General features: G+C 40.6%; 1 protein-coding gene across 1 annotated transcript in view; it reads left to right on the top strand.

Annotated features, from left to right (window-relative positions):
- The window catches only part of DYNC1H1 (dynein cytoplasmic 1 heavy chain 1), a 42,290-nt gene that overhangs the window by 16,593 nt on the left and 14,059 nt on the right, over positions 1–11,638 (top strand). Inside the window, exons 28-52 of the mRNA XM_052696811.1 lie at positions 230–330; positions 1,757–1,916; positions 2,039–2,282; positions 2,454–2,637; positions 3,120–3,332; positions 3,490–3,728; positions 3,853–4,009; positions 4,442–4,669; positions 4,859–5,089; positions 5,220–5,360; positions 5,637–5,870; positions 6,132–6,338; positions 6,434–6,555; positions 6,923–7,088; positions 7,352–7,515; positions 7,782–7,911; positions 8,676–8,809; positions 9,064–9,178; positions 9,296–9,457; positions 9,534–9,748; positions 9,834–10,038; positions 10,177–10,350; positions 10,443–10,562; positions 10,684–10,804; positions 11,410–11,605. Coding sequence (XP_052552771.1) covers positions 230–330; positions 1,757–1,916; positions 2,039–2,282; positions 2,454–2,637; positions 3,120–3,332; positions 3,490–3,728; positions 3,853–4,009; positions 4,442–4,669; positions 4,859–5,089; positions 5,220–5,360; positions 5,637–5,870; positions 6,132–6,338; positions 6,434–6,555; positions 6,923–7,088; positions 7,352–7,515; positions 7,782–7,911; positions 8,676–8,809; positions 9,064–9,178; positions 9,296–9,457; positions 9,534–9,748; positions 9,834–10,038; positions 10,177–10,350; positions 10,443–10,562; positions 10,684–10,804; positions 11,410–11,605 — 4,363 coding nt within the window. The remainder of the gene's footprint in view (positions 1–229; positions 331–1,756; positions 1,917–2,038; positions 2,283–2,453; positions 2,638–3,119; positions 3,333–3,489; positions 3,729–3,852; positions 4,010–4,441; positions 4,670–4,858; positions 5,090–5,219; positions 5,361–5,636; positions 5,871–6,131; positions 6,339–6,433; positions 6,556–6,922; positions 7,089–7,351; positions 7,516–7,781; positions 7,912–8,675; positions 8,810–9,063; positions 9,179–9,295; positions 9,458–9,533; positions 9,749–9,833; positions 10,039–10,176; positions 10,351–10,442; positions 10,563–10,683; positions 10,805–11,409; positions 11,606–11,638) is intronic.

Raw genomic sequence — 11,638 nt, forward strand, 5'->3', positions numbered from 1 at the left:
AACTTCAGATATGAACTCTTACCCTCTGGAATGTATAGCTTTAGTCCAAGGTTTCAGAATGTTTTTAACTAAGATGTTGAAGAACAAAGCAGTCTTTTGGGAGAATCTGTAACAATTTTGGGTTCCTTACTGAGTACCATTGGAATAGGTATGCTGGCAGGTGATGTGGTTAGGCAATGGTACGTGAGACTGTCAACAGTAAAACACATTTCTCTTGCTTCAAAATTAGGTCCTGCTGGTACTGGTAAAACAGAATCTGTTAAAGCTCTTGGACATCAGCTCGGCCGCTTTGTGTTGGTTTTCAACTGTGATGAGACATTTGACTTCCAGGTAAGCTGCTCAATTTAAAAGAACGTGGTCTTTGGTAACATGTGCTAAGAACCTCTTCAGAACAGCCAGCAGTTTTTACTTTTGAAATGATCATGTGTAACGTTTCACTGAGCAGGTTACCTGTAGTTGTACAGGTGCTCTATAACAGAAAATGCCTGAAGCAAAAGTGGGGTGAAAAATTGTTTGCAGGGGCAATGTTCTTCTGTTTTTGTTTGGTTTAGTTTTTTCTTCAGAGCTGGTAGTTCAGTAGTAAATTGAGGGAAGGGAATAGGAAGGGCAGGAACATGAACTAGCTTTAGGAAAGTAATTTTCTTAGTAGTGCTAGTTTAATGAAGAACCAAGGAGAGTTTGAGGCTGCGTGATTACCAGATTATCCTTTGTGGCAAAGCTGTAGACTTCTCCTCAGCGTGTGAAGGATGACTCAAAACTAAAAAATATTGCCCAGATATTGTAAAATTACTAATGTTTTCAAGCTGAGAACCAGATGAAATTTCTCTGTTAACTGTAAAGCAGTCCTGTGAAGAGTTTCTGTAAATACAAACACAAAACACAGATGAGGAATCCTGGTCCTTCCTGGACTCAGATGGAATGCAAGTATGTTTTTTTTTGCTTGTTCATTTGTTTTTCTATACAGCTGTGTTCTTTTAGGACCAGGAGTTCATTTTGTCAGTGTTTAGCCTATAGTGGTAACCGTAAGAAGGAATGGTAAGAAGTGATAACTTAGAGAGGAATAAGAACAGGGATGGCATGTGATAGTCTTGCCCCTAGCTCTCTTCCTACCTGTGACTGGTGTCAGGATCAGTAAGTGCCAGGATTAAATGGGTTATTTGCTGTTTGTGTTTCAATGAATCTTTACAGGTACTTATTTCTCCCCTTGAGTTCATTTGTTCCTGTAGCATTCTCTACCAGCTAGCTCTACTGCATTACTGTGCACTTTACAAAAGAGCACCTTTAATCAATTTCCTGGCTCTTGTATTAGAAAATGAAAAGCTGATTCTTAGCCATTTTGAACTACTATGGCTTTTAGACCTCCGTCATATTCTCTTATGTGTGGAGTCTCGCTTAGAAGGCAATCAGAATCTGTCCATCCCATTTGCTCTTCTGAAACACTTTGTAATTCAGTAACTGTTGTGATAAAGTACAAGAACAGTACCTAGCATTAGCAATACCAACAAGCAAAGCATCTGGCAGTGGATATACTTCCATTGTTTTGTGAATGCACCATAGGACTGTAGTAACAAAAAGCAGCAAATATCTGAAAGTCAGTTAAATTCTTTACAGCTCTTACAAAGAGTCTGACTTGTGTACAAGTGCAGTTCCACCTTGCTTTGGGTGCCCTATCTAAAGTACTGTTATCCGTTCCTGTTGCCTATGCGTAGGCAAGAAGGATGGTGCTACTTCAGTGAATTTTCTTGTCTGTGTGCAGGCAATGGGACGCATCTTTGTGGGACTTTGCCAAGTGGGTGCTTGGGGCTGTTTTGATGAGTTCAACCGGCTGGAGGAGCGCATGCTGTCTGCCGTTTCACAGCAAGTTCAGTGCATCCAGGAAGCCTTGCGAGAGCATTCCAACCCCAACTATGACAAGAGTATGTCCCTGTTCATTTCTGGTAGTGTTGTGTAATATCCTCAGCGTCCTTTGTGCTGTTCTGTTGCTCAGTTACATTTCTCCCAACAGTCATGAATGAAACCGCTTTCCTTCTCTTTTCAGCTGCAACACCTATTACTTGTGAGCTGCTGAACAAACAGGTCAAAGTAAGCCCTGACATGGCTATCTTCATCACCATGAATCCTGGCTATGCAGGCAGATCGAATCTGCCTGACAATTTGAAGAAGTTGTTCCGTAGCTTGGCAATGACAAAACCAGACCGTCAGCTGATTGCCCAGGTCATGCTGTACTCCCAAGGTTTCCGTACAGCTGAAGTGCTCGCCAATAAGATTGTACCATTCTTCAAGTGAGTGCCAAGTTTTACTCCTGGAGCTGCATTATACAGCTTATTGTTCTAATTTGTAATGTTCTGTGCAACTCACTAAGCACTGCATAGCAATTAAACGATGGCATGTATTTTCTTGAATGTTGTGTTGGTCTCTATTGAGAGCCATATTTTGTATTTCTTGATTCTTAGGCTTTGTGATGAACAGCTGTCCTCCCAAAGTCACTACGATTTTGGCTTGAGAGCACTGAAGAGTGTGCTGGTTAGTGCAGGTAATGTGAAGAGGGAGAGGATTCAGAAGATAAAGCGGGAGAAGGAAGAGCGTGGTGAAGTTGTTGATGAAGGAGAAATTGCTGAGAACTTACCAGAACAAGAGGTAACGTGGGTGTGAACTCTTCTGTGACAAAGTGCAGGATGCAAACTAAGCAAAGCAAACGCCCTGTGGCATTTGGCAATTGGCAAAGTTATGTTACTCAGAGGTAATAATTGATAGCTTAGAAGCACTAAGTGAAAGAGGTGCTGAACTCAGAATCCCATGAATAATAGTAAAAGATTTGTTTTTATGTGACTAATGCATTCATAATTTTTATTGCTGCTCAGTTCTTCTCTAGTTATTTCTAAAAGCATATTGAGGAGGCAACTACAGTTGTATAAACTAAAAATCAACAGGAATTCATTAAGTAGTTTGAAGGCAGAGTCCTCCTTTAATGGTTGCTCTTATCAAGACCTTGCTAGTTTGGTGCCTTATCAGTGAACTTTGCAGGGAAGTGCTCCTTTTTGAACACCCTCAGCAAAGTGAACTTAATTAAAAACTAAACTAAAAACTTAGCCTTAACTAAAACATGATTCTCTCTGCAGATCTTGATTCAAAGTGTATGTGAAACCATGGTACCAAAACTGGTTGCGGAAGATATTCCTTTGCTGTTCAGTCTCCTTTCTGATGTATTCCCTGGAGTGCAGTATCACCGTGGGGAGATGACAGCCCTGAGAGAGGAGCTTAAGAAAGTGTGTCAGGAAATGTACCTTACCTATGGTGATGGAGAAGAAGTTGGTGGCATGTGGGTTGAAAAGGTAAACATAAAATCGAAAACATTGTGCAGTTGGAATTAATGCATGTGTAAGACTTAATATTCCTTTTTTATTATGAACTTTCTCACCTTAATTGAGCAAGAAATAGAAGGTTCAAAGTACTACTGAAGTTGTTCACATGTTGTTTTTTCTGTCACAGGTTCTTCAGTTGTACCAGATTACACAGATAAATCATGGATTGATGATGGTGGGTCCCTCTGGAAGTGGAAAGAGCATGGCTTGGAGAGTACTACTGAAAGCTCTTGAACGACTGGAGGGTGTGGAAGGTGTTGCTCATATTATTGATCCAAAAGCAATCAGCAAAGATCACCTCTATGGTACTTTGGATCCAAATACCAGAGAATGGACAGATGGCTTGTTTACGCATGTCCTGAGAAAGTGAGTCTTCAGCAGCACAAATGAAAAGTGGGAAGTAGATGTGTGCCCTGTTTTTTCTTGGCCTCGTTTTGTCTTTGTTCACTGTTGTCTGTAACACTACAATAAACATTTCTTTTAATTACAGAATCATAGACAACGTGAGAGGTGAGTTACAGAAACGTCAGTGGATTATCTTCGATGGTGATGTAGACCCTGAATGGGTTGAGAACTTGAACTCTGTTTTGGATGACAACAAACTGCTGACTCTGCCAAATGGAGAACGTCTCAGCCTTCCACCAAATGTAATGCTCCTTCTTTAATGTGACTTTATGACTTGATTTCATACAAACTTGATGCTTTTTTCTTGTGTTGTGCTGTTGCCATTCATGTTTCCTCCATAAGCAAGCTAATATTCATCTCAGGTCTGCAGGAGTTCAGAGCTCTGGTGGAACCCAACATCTTGTGTTAGGTTTATTCTGACCCTGTGAGACTAATTCACTGCATTCTATTAAAGTTTAGGTTAGAAGGCAGTAATGATGAATTTTGCTTATAGTAGTTCAGTGCTGCTGGTTCTTCAGAGGCTAAGTACACGCTGACTTCTAAAACAAGGTCTAGATATGGGGTTGGTAATTTTTCAGGGTTTTGGGGGGAGTTCTTTTGTTTGTTGTTGTTTTGTGTGGTTGTTGTTTGTTTTTTTTTAACTTTAAAATCTGTTTTAATTTTGTGTTCTTCAGGTGCGTATCATGTTTGAGGTACAGGATCTGAAATATGCCACTTTGGCTACTGTGTCAAGGTGTGGTATGGTCTGGTTCAGTGAGGACGTCCTCAGTACAGACATGATATTCAATAACTTCCTGGCGAGGCTAAAAAGCATTCCTCTGGATGAAGGTGAGGAGGAAGCTCAGCGAAGGCGAAAGGGCAAAGAAGATGAAGGAGAAGAAGCAGCATCCCCAATGTTGCAGGTATCATGAGAAGCATGGTTTACTTCAGATTTCTCTCAGCTTCTCATAGGAAAGCTGACTTTCTTGTTAAATCCTTTTTTTAAAAGAATGTTAAAATAAGAAGCATTTCCAACTTTAAACAAAATTACTTCCTGGTTGTCAAATGCAAGCCAAATGTTTTGAGTAGTGCTTATCTCTTCCCCCCAACAGATACAGAGAGATGCTGCAACTATAATGCAACCATATTTCACATCCAATGGCCTTGTAACCAAAGCACTCGAACACGCTTTCAAGTTGGAGCATATTATGGATCTCACCCGTTTGCGCTGCCTTGGTTCTCTGTTCTCCATGTTGCATCAAGCTTGCCGTAACGTAGCGCAGTACAATGCCAACCATCCGGACTTCCCAATGCAGATAGATCAACTGGAGCGCTACATCCAGGTGAAGATGCTGCGCTGCTGCGTGATTTCTGTCTTTGATGTGTCAGAACAGTAGCTAGACTTTATTTATTGTACATGAAGTTCTGTTCTGTTGCTGTATGAACAACAGCTTCTTTTGCTGCTTCCTACAGAGGTACTTGGTCTATGCAATACTCTGGTCTCTCTCTGGAGACAGCCGTCTGAAAATGAGAGCAGAGCTTGGAGAATACATTAGGAGAATTACCGCTGTTCCGCTGCCAACTGCACCCAACATTCCTATAATTGACTATGAGGTAAAACTTGTCTTATGCAAACACTGCTGCTTTGTAGTCTTGGAAGCTTGATTTAGATTTTGGAGATGAAGATGGAGAATAAAACACTAGGTAATCTTAAGTTCTACAGTTTCTGACTTTCCAGAGAGCAGTGGTCTAAGCTGCGTGCTCCCATAATCACATCAAAGTCAATGCCACAAGATGCTCTGGTTCATAAACATGCATATATTTTAAATAAGGTTGAACTACATTCCTGCTGTAAGTTCTGATGGTGTTTTCTGATGGTTGTGTTCTTAGGTGTCCATTACGGGTGAGTGGGTGCCATGGCAAACCAAGGTTCCTCAGATTGAAGTTGAGACACACAAAGTGGCAGCTCCTGATGTTGTAGTACCAACCCTAGATACAGTTCGCCATGAAGCGTTGCTGTATACCTGGCTGGCAGAACACAAACCTCTGGTACTCTGTGGCCCACCAGGTTCTGGAAAGACCATGACCCTCTTCAGTGCTCTCAGAGCCCTTCCTGATATGGAGGTATGCAGGAGTGTGTGCAGTCACGTGTGTGTGAGCAGCAGCAAGCTGCTAATTTCCTCAAAGATTGAATTAGTCTTGATGTTGTACTGAAGCAATTTCCCAGCTTGAATTCAGTGGTGCTTCCATCTTAATCAGTTGTATATCAGCACAGCAAAAAATAAAAATTATGGCAAGGTGAGCTGTAGGGTACCTGTTTTCCAGGACACCGTTTCAAGCTGTAGTGTAGTCTCACTTAACTAATTTTCTCTTCACTATTTTAAGGTGGTTGGACTCAACTTCTCTAGTGCTACTACTCCAGAACTGCTCTTGAAAACTTTTGATCACTACTGTGAGTACAGGCGTACACCTAACGGAGTGGTGCTGGCTCCTGTGCAGTTAGGAAAGTGGCTGGTGCTGTTCTGCGATGAAATCAACTTGCCAGATATGGATAAGTATGGCACACAGAGAGTCATATCCTTCATTAGACAGGTTTGTTTTCCATTGAAGTTAACTGTATCATAACAGTTACCTTCACAGAAACTTAGTGTTGTGCTGATTTTGGTTTCTTGTTTTGTTTTTTCCAGATGGTGGAACATGGAGGATTCTACCGTACGTCAGATCAGACGTGGGTGAAACTGGAGAGAATTCAGTTTGTTGGCGCTTGTAATCCACCAACTGATCCTGGAAGAAAGCCTCTCTCACACAGGTAATACATTTGATAAACAGCTCTATGTAGCTACAGAGTAGCCAGGTCAAAATGGAGGCAATGAATATGAAATCCATTCTTCATATCCTTGTTTACTACTAACTGTGCTTACATCATGTTCTTCACTTCTGAAGGTAACTGCTAGCTGGTTCTTATTCTGACAGTCAGTGGCCTCATTGTTAAATTTGAGTCACCTGTCTAAAATGCAGAATTCTTTTTGGTCCAAATCACTGTGATCCACCTTGATCAACTGCAGTTACTGTTGTGAATTTTTTATCAAGCAGTGTTTTAACTTGGCAGAAAAACAAGTAAAATAGCGTAGTCTGTAACTTGGCCTATCAGACTCTCAAATATGTTAATCTTTCAGATTTTTACGACACGTTCCTGTTGTTTACGTGGACTATCCTGGACCAGCTTCACTTACTCAGATCTATGGAACGTTCAATCGTGCCATGCTAAGGCTGATCCCATCACTTCGCACATATGCAGAACCTCTTACTGCTGCTATGGTAGAATTCTACACAATGTCTCAGGTAATTCCATGACTGCAACCCTAAATTCTAATTAGTCTTCCTTTTTGCTAAAGCACTTTAACATGCGTTGCTTGCCTTTCACATGTATAGCCCATGTACGCCTACTCAACTAATTACTTGATTTCTGATGAAAGTTTCTGAATGTGGCTAGCAAAGTAATGTATGGCAACTGAAGGCCTGTAAAAGTATGGCACAATTTTGAGATGAAGTAACTACTACATATATGTTATATAAATAGAACTAATAGATGTTTGGTTTTTTAGGAGAGATTCACTCAAGACACGCAGCCACACTACATCTATTCACCTCGTGAAATGACTCGATGGGTGAGAGGAATATTTGAAGCATTAAGGCCACTGGAAACCTTGCCGGTTGAAGGCCTTATCAGGATTTGGGCCCACGAAGCACTACGTCTCTTCCAGGACAGGTAAGAAACATGAGATGGGAGAGAGTGAAATTTAAAATAAACAGTGCAAAATCTATTTTCCCCACTGGGAAAACCTGCTACACTTTCATTAGAAAGCTGAAGTGTGCTCAATGTTAAGTAGCTGGACTACTTTCCTTCACTTCAGCTTAACTCTTGTGAATAGTAACTGCAGTGCAGAAGCACTTTGTTGGTAGCACTGCCATGTGAGGTGACCACATCCTTCCACTACAGAGGATTGTAGCCGTGGTATTTTTTTCTTTTTCCAGACTTGTAGAAGATGAAGAGAGACGTTGGACTGATGAGAACATTGATATGGTTGCACTGAAACACTTCCCCAACATTGACAAAGAAAAAGCTATGAGCAGACCTATCTTATACAGCAACTGGCTGTCAAAGGTAATAAGGAGTAACAGAATAATGTGGGAGCAGTTAACTGATGAGGCTCTTTTGCCTATATTTGTATTTTTGATAATTTGTATTTTCCATTGGATTAAGCTGATTTCTGAGAAGTTCTTGCTGTGATTATCTGAAATAAGTGACCACAGAGTTAATAGTTATTATTCCAGGGATGCTTCCTTACTGTGGGAGGATGTACTGTAGGACATAAAAGCAGTTTTAAATGATGTTTCTCTAGAATAGGATAAAGCTTTCCAAAAGCTTTCCAAAAGCTGCCTGGCAGCTGCTGCTTATGGAATCTCCTAACATTGTAAGTTTTACGGTGGACTGTTTCTCAGTCTGAACAGACAGATACTGCTGGGCAGTCCGTGGAAATATTGCTGCATCAAGTCATGAGTCATTCTAATCTGCTACCCTTTTCTGCAGCCAATAGCAAATGCTTAAGGCTGTCTGAATGGGGGAGTGAGGGAGATCAAGTCTGTCACACTACTTCCAAGTCTCTTTTGTGACTGACAGCTCAAGCTAAGCTTATAATAGATTCAGTAGATAAAGTGTTTAAACTGTGTACCACTATCAGTGGGACTTGAAGCTGTAAACATGTCCTTGTGTATCTTAAATGAATACAGCATTCTTAGGCTTCCATTAGCCTAAGAATGTTGCTAATAGTTGCTTTATAATTCTGCTTTCATCTAGTACAAAACTGATCCCTGAACAAAATAACTTTCAGCTCCTAAATTCCCTTCTCTATTGACTGATTCTTCTAGGATTATATTCCAGTGGATCAAGAAGAATTAAGAGACTATGTGAAAGCTAGGCTTAAAGTCTTTTATGAAGAAGAGCTTGATGTACCACTTGTTCTGTTTAATGAAGTCTTGGATCATGTATTAAGAATTGACCGGTAAGTTGAAACTTCAGTTGCTGTTTGCGTATGTTGTATTAAGAGACTTTTTTCCAAAGCAGAGCAGCCTGTATACAGGCTGAGAAAGGAGCTTGATCTCATTCTTATCCATAAATGGTCTTTTGGCTCCTAGATGGCAGGATTCTAGCTGGAGAATTTTTGGTTTTGCTGCTAACTTGAAGTTTAGATACTGAAGAAAAAAGCTTTATTAAGTTGGTAACACTTGACCAAACCTGCTGTGTTATTTTTTTCAGAATCTTCCGTCAGCCGCAGGGTCACTTGTTGCTTATTGGAGTCAGTGGAGCAGGAAAAACAACACTCTCAAGATTTGTTGCCTGGATGAACGGTTTGAGCGTCTATCAAATTAAGGTTGGCATGCTGGTTTCCTGACAAAAACAGTCAGTTGAAGCGTACTTCATGAATGCCTCTACAAAAGATTCTACTAAAAGGAAATTTATATTAATAACAAATGTTAAATCTTTCCAGGTTCACAGAAAATACACAGGTGAAGATTTTGATGAAGACCTTAGGACAGTTTTAAGACGTTCTGGCTGCAAAAATGAAAAAATAGCTTTCATAATGGATGAGTCAAATGTATTGGATTCCGGATTCCTGGAGAGGATGAACACTCTCCTAGCCAACGGAGAGGTAAGGATATTTGATGTAATCATATTAAGCACCCTTTTACCACTATAATCTACTACAAAATTATCTTTTGAATTAGGTTCCCGGTCTGTTTGAAGGAGACGAATATGCCACCCTCATGACTCAGTGTAAGGAAGGAGCACAGAAGGAAGGTTTAATGTTAGATTCACACGAAGAACTCTACAAATGGTTCACCAGCCAAGTTATTCGCAATCTCCACGTTGTGTTCACTATGAATCCATCTTCTGAGGGCCTGAAGGACAGGGCAGCTACCTCTCCTGCCCTCTTCAACAGGTAATTGCTGTATATTCAAATGTACATTTTCCATACTACGAAAACAGTATATTGGGGAATCCTTCACAAATGCTTTGTGTTTCAGATGTGTTTTGAACTGGTTTGGAGATTGGTCGACTGAGGCGCTGTACCAAGTTGGCAAAGAGTTCACAAGCAAAATGGATCTCGAGAAACCAAATTATATTGTGCCTGATTACATGCCAGTTGTGTATGATAAGCTGCCGCAACCGCCATCGCATAGAGAAGCTATTGTTAATAGTTGTGTGTTTGTTCATCAGACTCTTCATCAGGTATGTTTTATTATATTGCTTAACTTGTGTTGTTCTCTAGGCCTCAGAATCACACACTGTTTTCCTAAAAAGTACGGTATTTAGCTTCTGAATAGGATTAAAACCAGTGAGTGATCAACAGTTCTTTCTTTCCTAAAGGCTAACGCTCGTCTGGCAAAACGAGGAGGCAGAACCATGGCAATCACACCACGCCACTATCTGGATTTCATCAACCATTATGCCAACTTGTTCAATGAGAAACGAAGTGAATTGGAAGAGCAGCAAATGCATTTAAATGTCGGCCTTAGAAAAATCAAGGAAACAGTTGATCAGGTACTTTAAAGCTGCGCTCTTTGTGAAGGTTGGGATGATAAAATGGATCTCTGTGCTTACTCTCAATTCTCCCATCTGACAATCTAACTCAGGTGGAAGAGTTGCGGCGTGACCTAAGAATAAAGAGTCAGGAACTGGAAGTGAAGAATGCAGCAGCCAATGACAAGTTGAAAAAGATGGTTAAAGATCAGCAAGAGGCTGAGAAGAAAAAGGTAAAAATCTTTGTTACATCTCTCATAAATATTCTTGGTTATAACAAGAACCTGTAGAGTAGGTACTTGAGGAAGTTCAGCTTCTAAAAAGCAGCGTTTTGTCTGTGAAACCCCCACCTAGGTCATGAGCCAGGAGATTCAGGAACAGCTGCACAAACAGCAGGAGGTCATTGCAGACAAGCAGATGAGCGTGAAGGAAGATCTTGACAAGGTGGAGCCTGCTGTCATTGAAGCACAGAATGGTATGTCAGCACGTGAGGGGATCACGCTGTGGGATTGGATCTAAAACTGAAATCTGTGGTAATATGCTTCAGTGTGGTCCGAGTTGGTCCTGTCTAACGGAGATACGGGTACCTAACATGGAGCTGAACAGCGTTGGAGAAACTCCTACTATTTTAGCTCTGGTTCTGTGTTGTTCGTAGTACTGATGTGACATTTGGTACTTATTGTGGTTTGTGGCTTAATTTCTGGCACATCAGCTTAGTTATTCAGTCTGTATATTTGTAAAGAAAGCTCATAATCAGAAAAGTTGCTGATGCCTTTTAATGGCATAGACAGTATATGAATGAATTGCATTTTCATAAAACTGGGTAAAAGAAACATTCCTTATAACAAAGCTTCAAATAAGTCATTTTGAGACAAGAGTAAGTTGCCTGTGGGCTGTTGTCCAGTTAACTTTTGTAAAAGTTTGTCTAGTGGTATGGTAGTTTAGAGTGTTTATCTGCTACCTCAGCTTCCTTTGAAAAGTTTGAAGCATTTTTACATATCCAAGATCCTTTAGCAGACTCTGCTAACAATTATTTTTCTTCTTTCAATCAACATTCGTCATCTTTCTGACACTGGTTAGCTGTGAAGTCCATAAAGAAACAGCATCTGGTAGAGGTCCGTTCCATGGCTAATCCACCTGCAGCAGTGAAGCTGGCACTGGAGTCCATCTGCCTACTGCTGGGTGAAAGTACAACTGACTGGAAACAAATACGTTCCATCATCATGAGAGAGAACTTCATTCCAACTATTGTTAACTTTTCTGCTGAGGAAATCAGGTAATGTGCAAGAGAGTCTTATGTGAAAAAAAC

The sequence above is a fragment of the Tympanuchus pallidicinctus genome, unplaced genomic scaffold (genome assembly GCF_026119805.1).
Source record: "Tympanuchus pallidicinctus isolate F22 unplaced genomic scaffold, pur_lepc_1.0 scaffold3, whole genome shotgun sequence".
Lineage (NCBI taxonomy): Eukaryota > Metazoa > Chordata > Aves > Galliformes > Phasianidae > Tympanuchus > Tympanuchus pallidicinctus.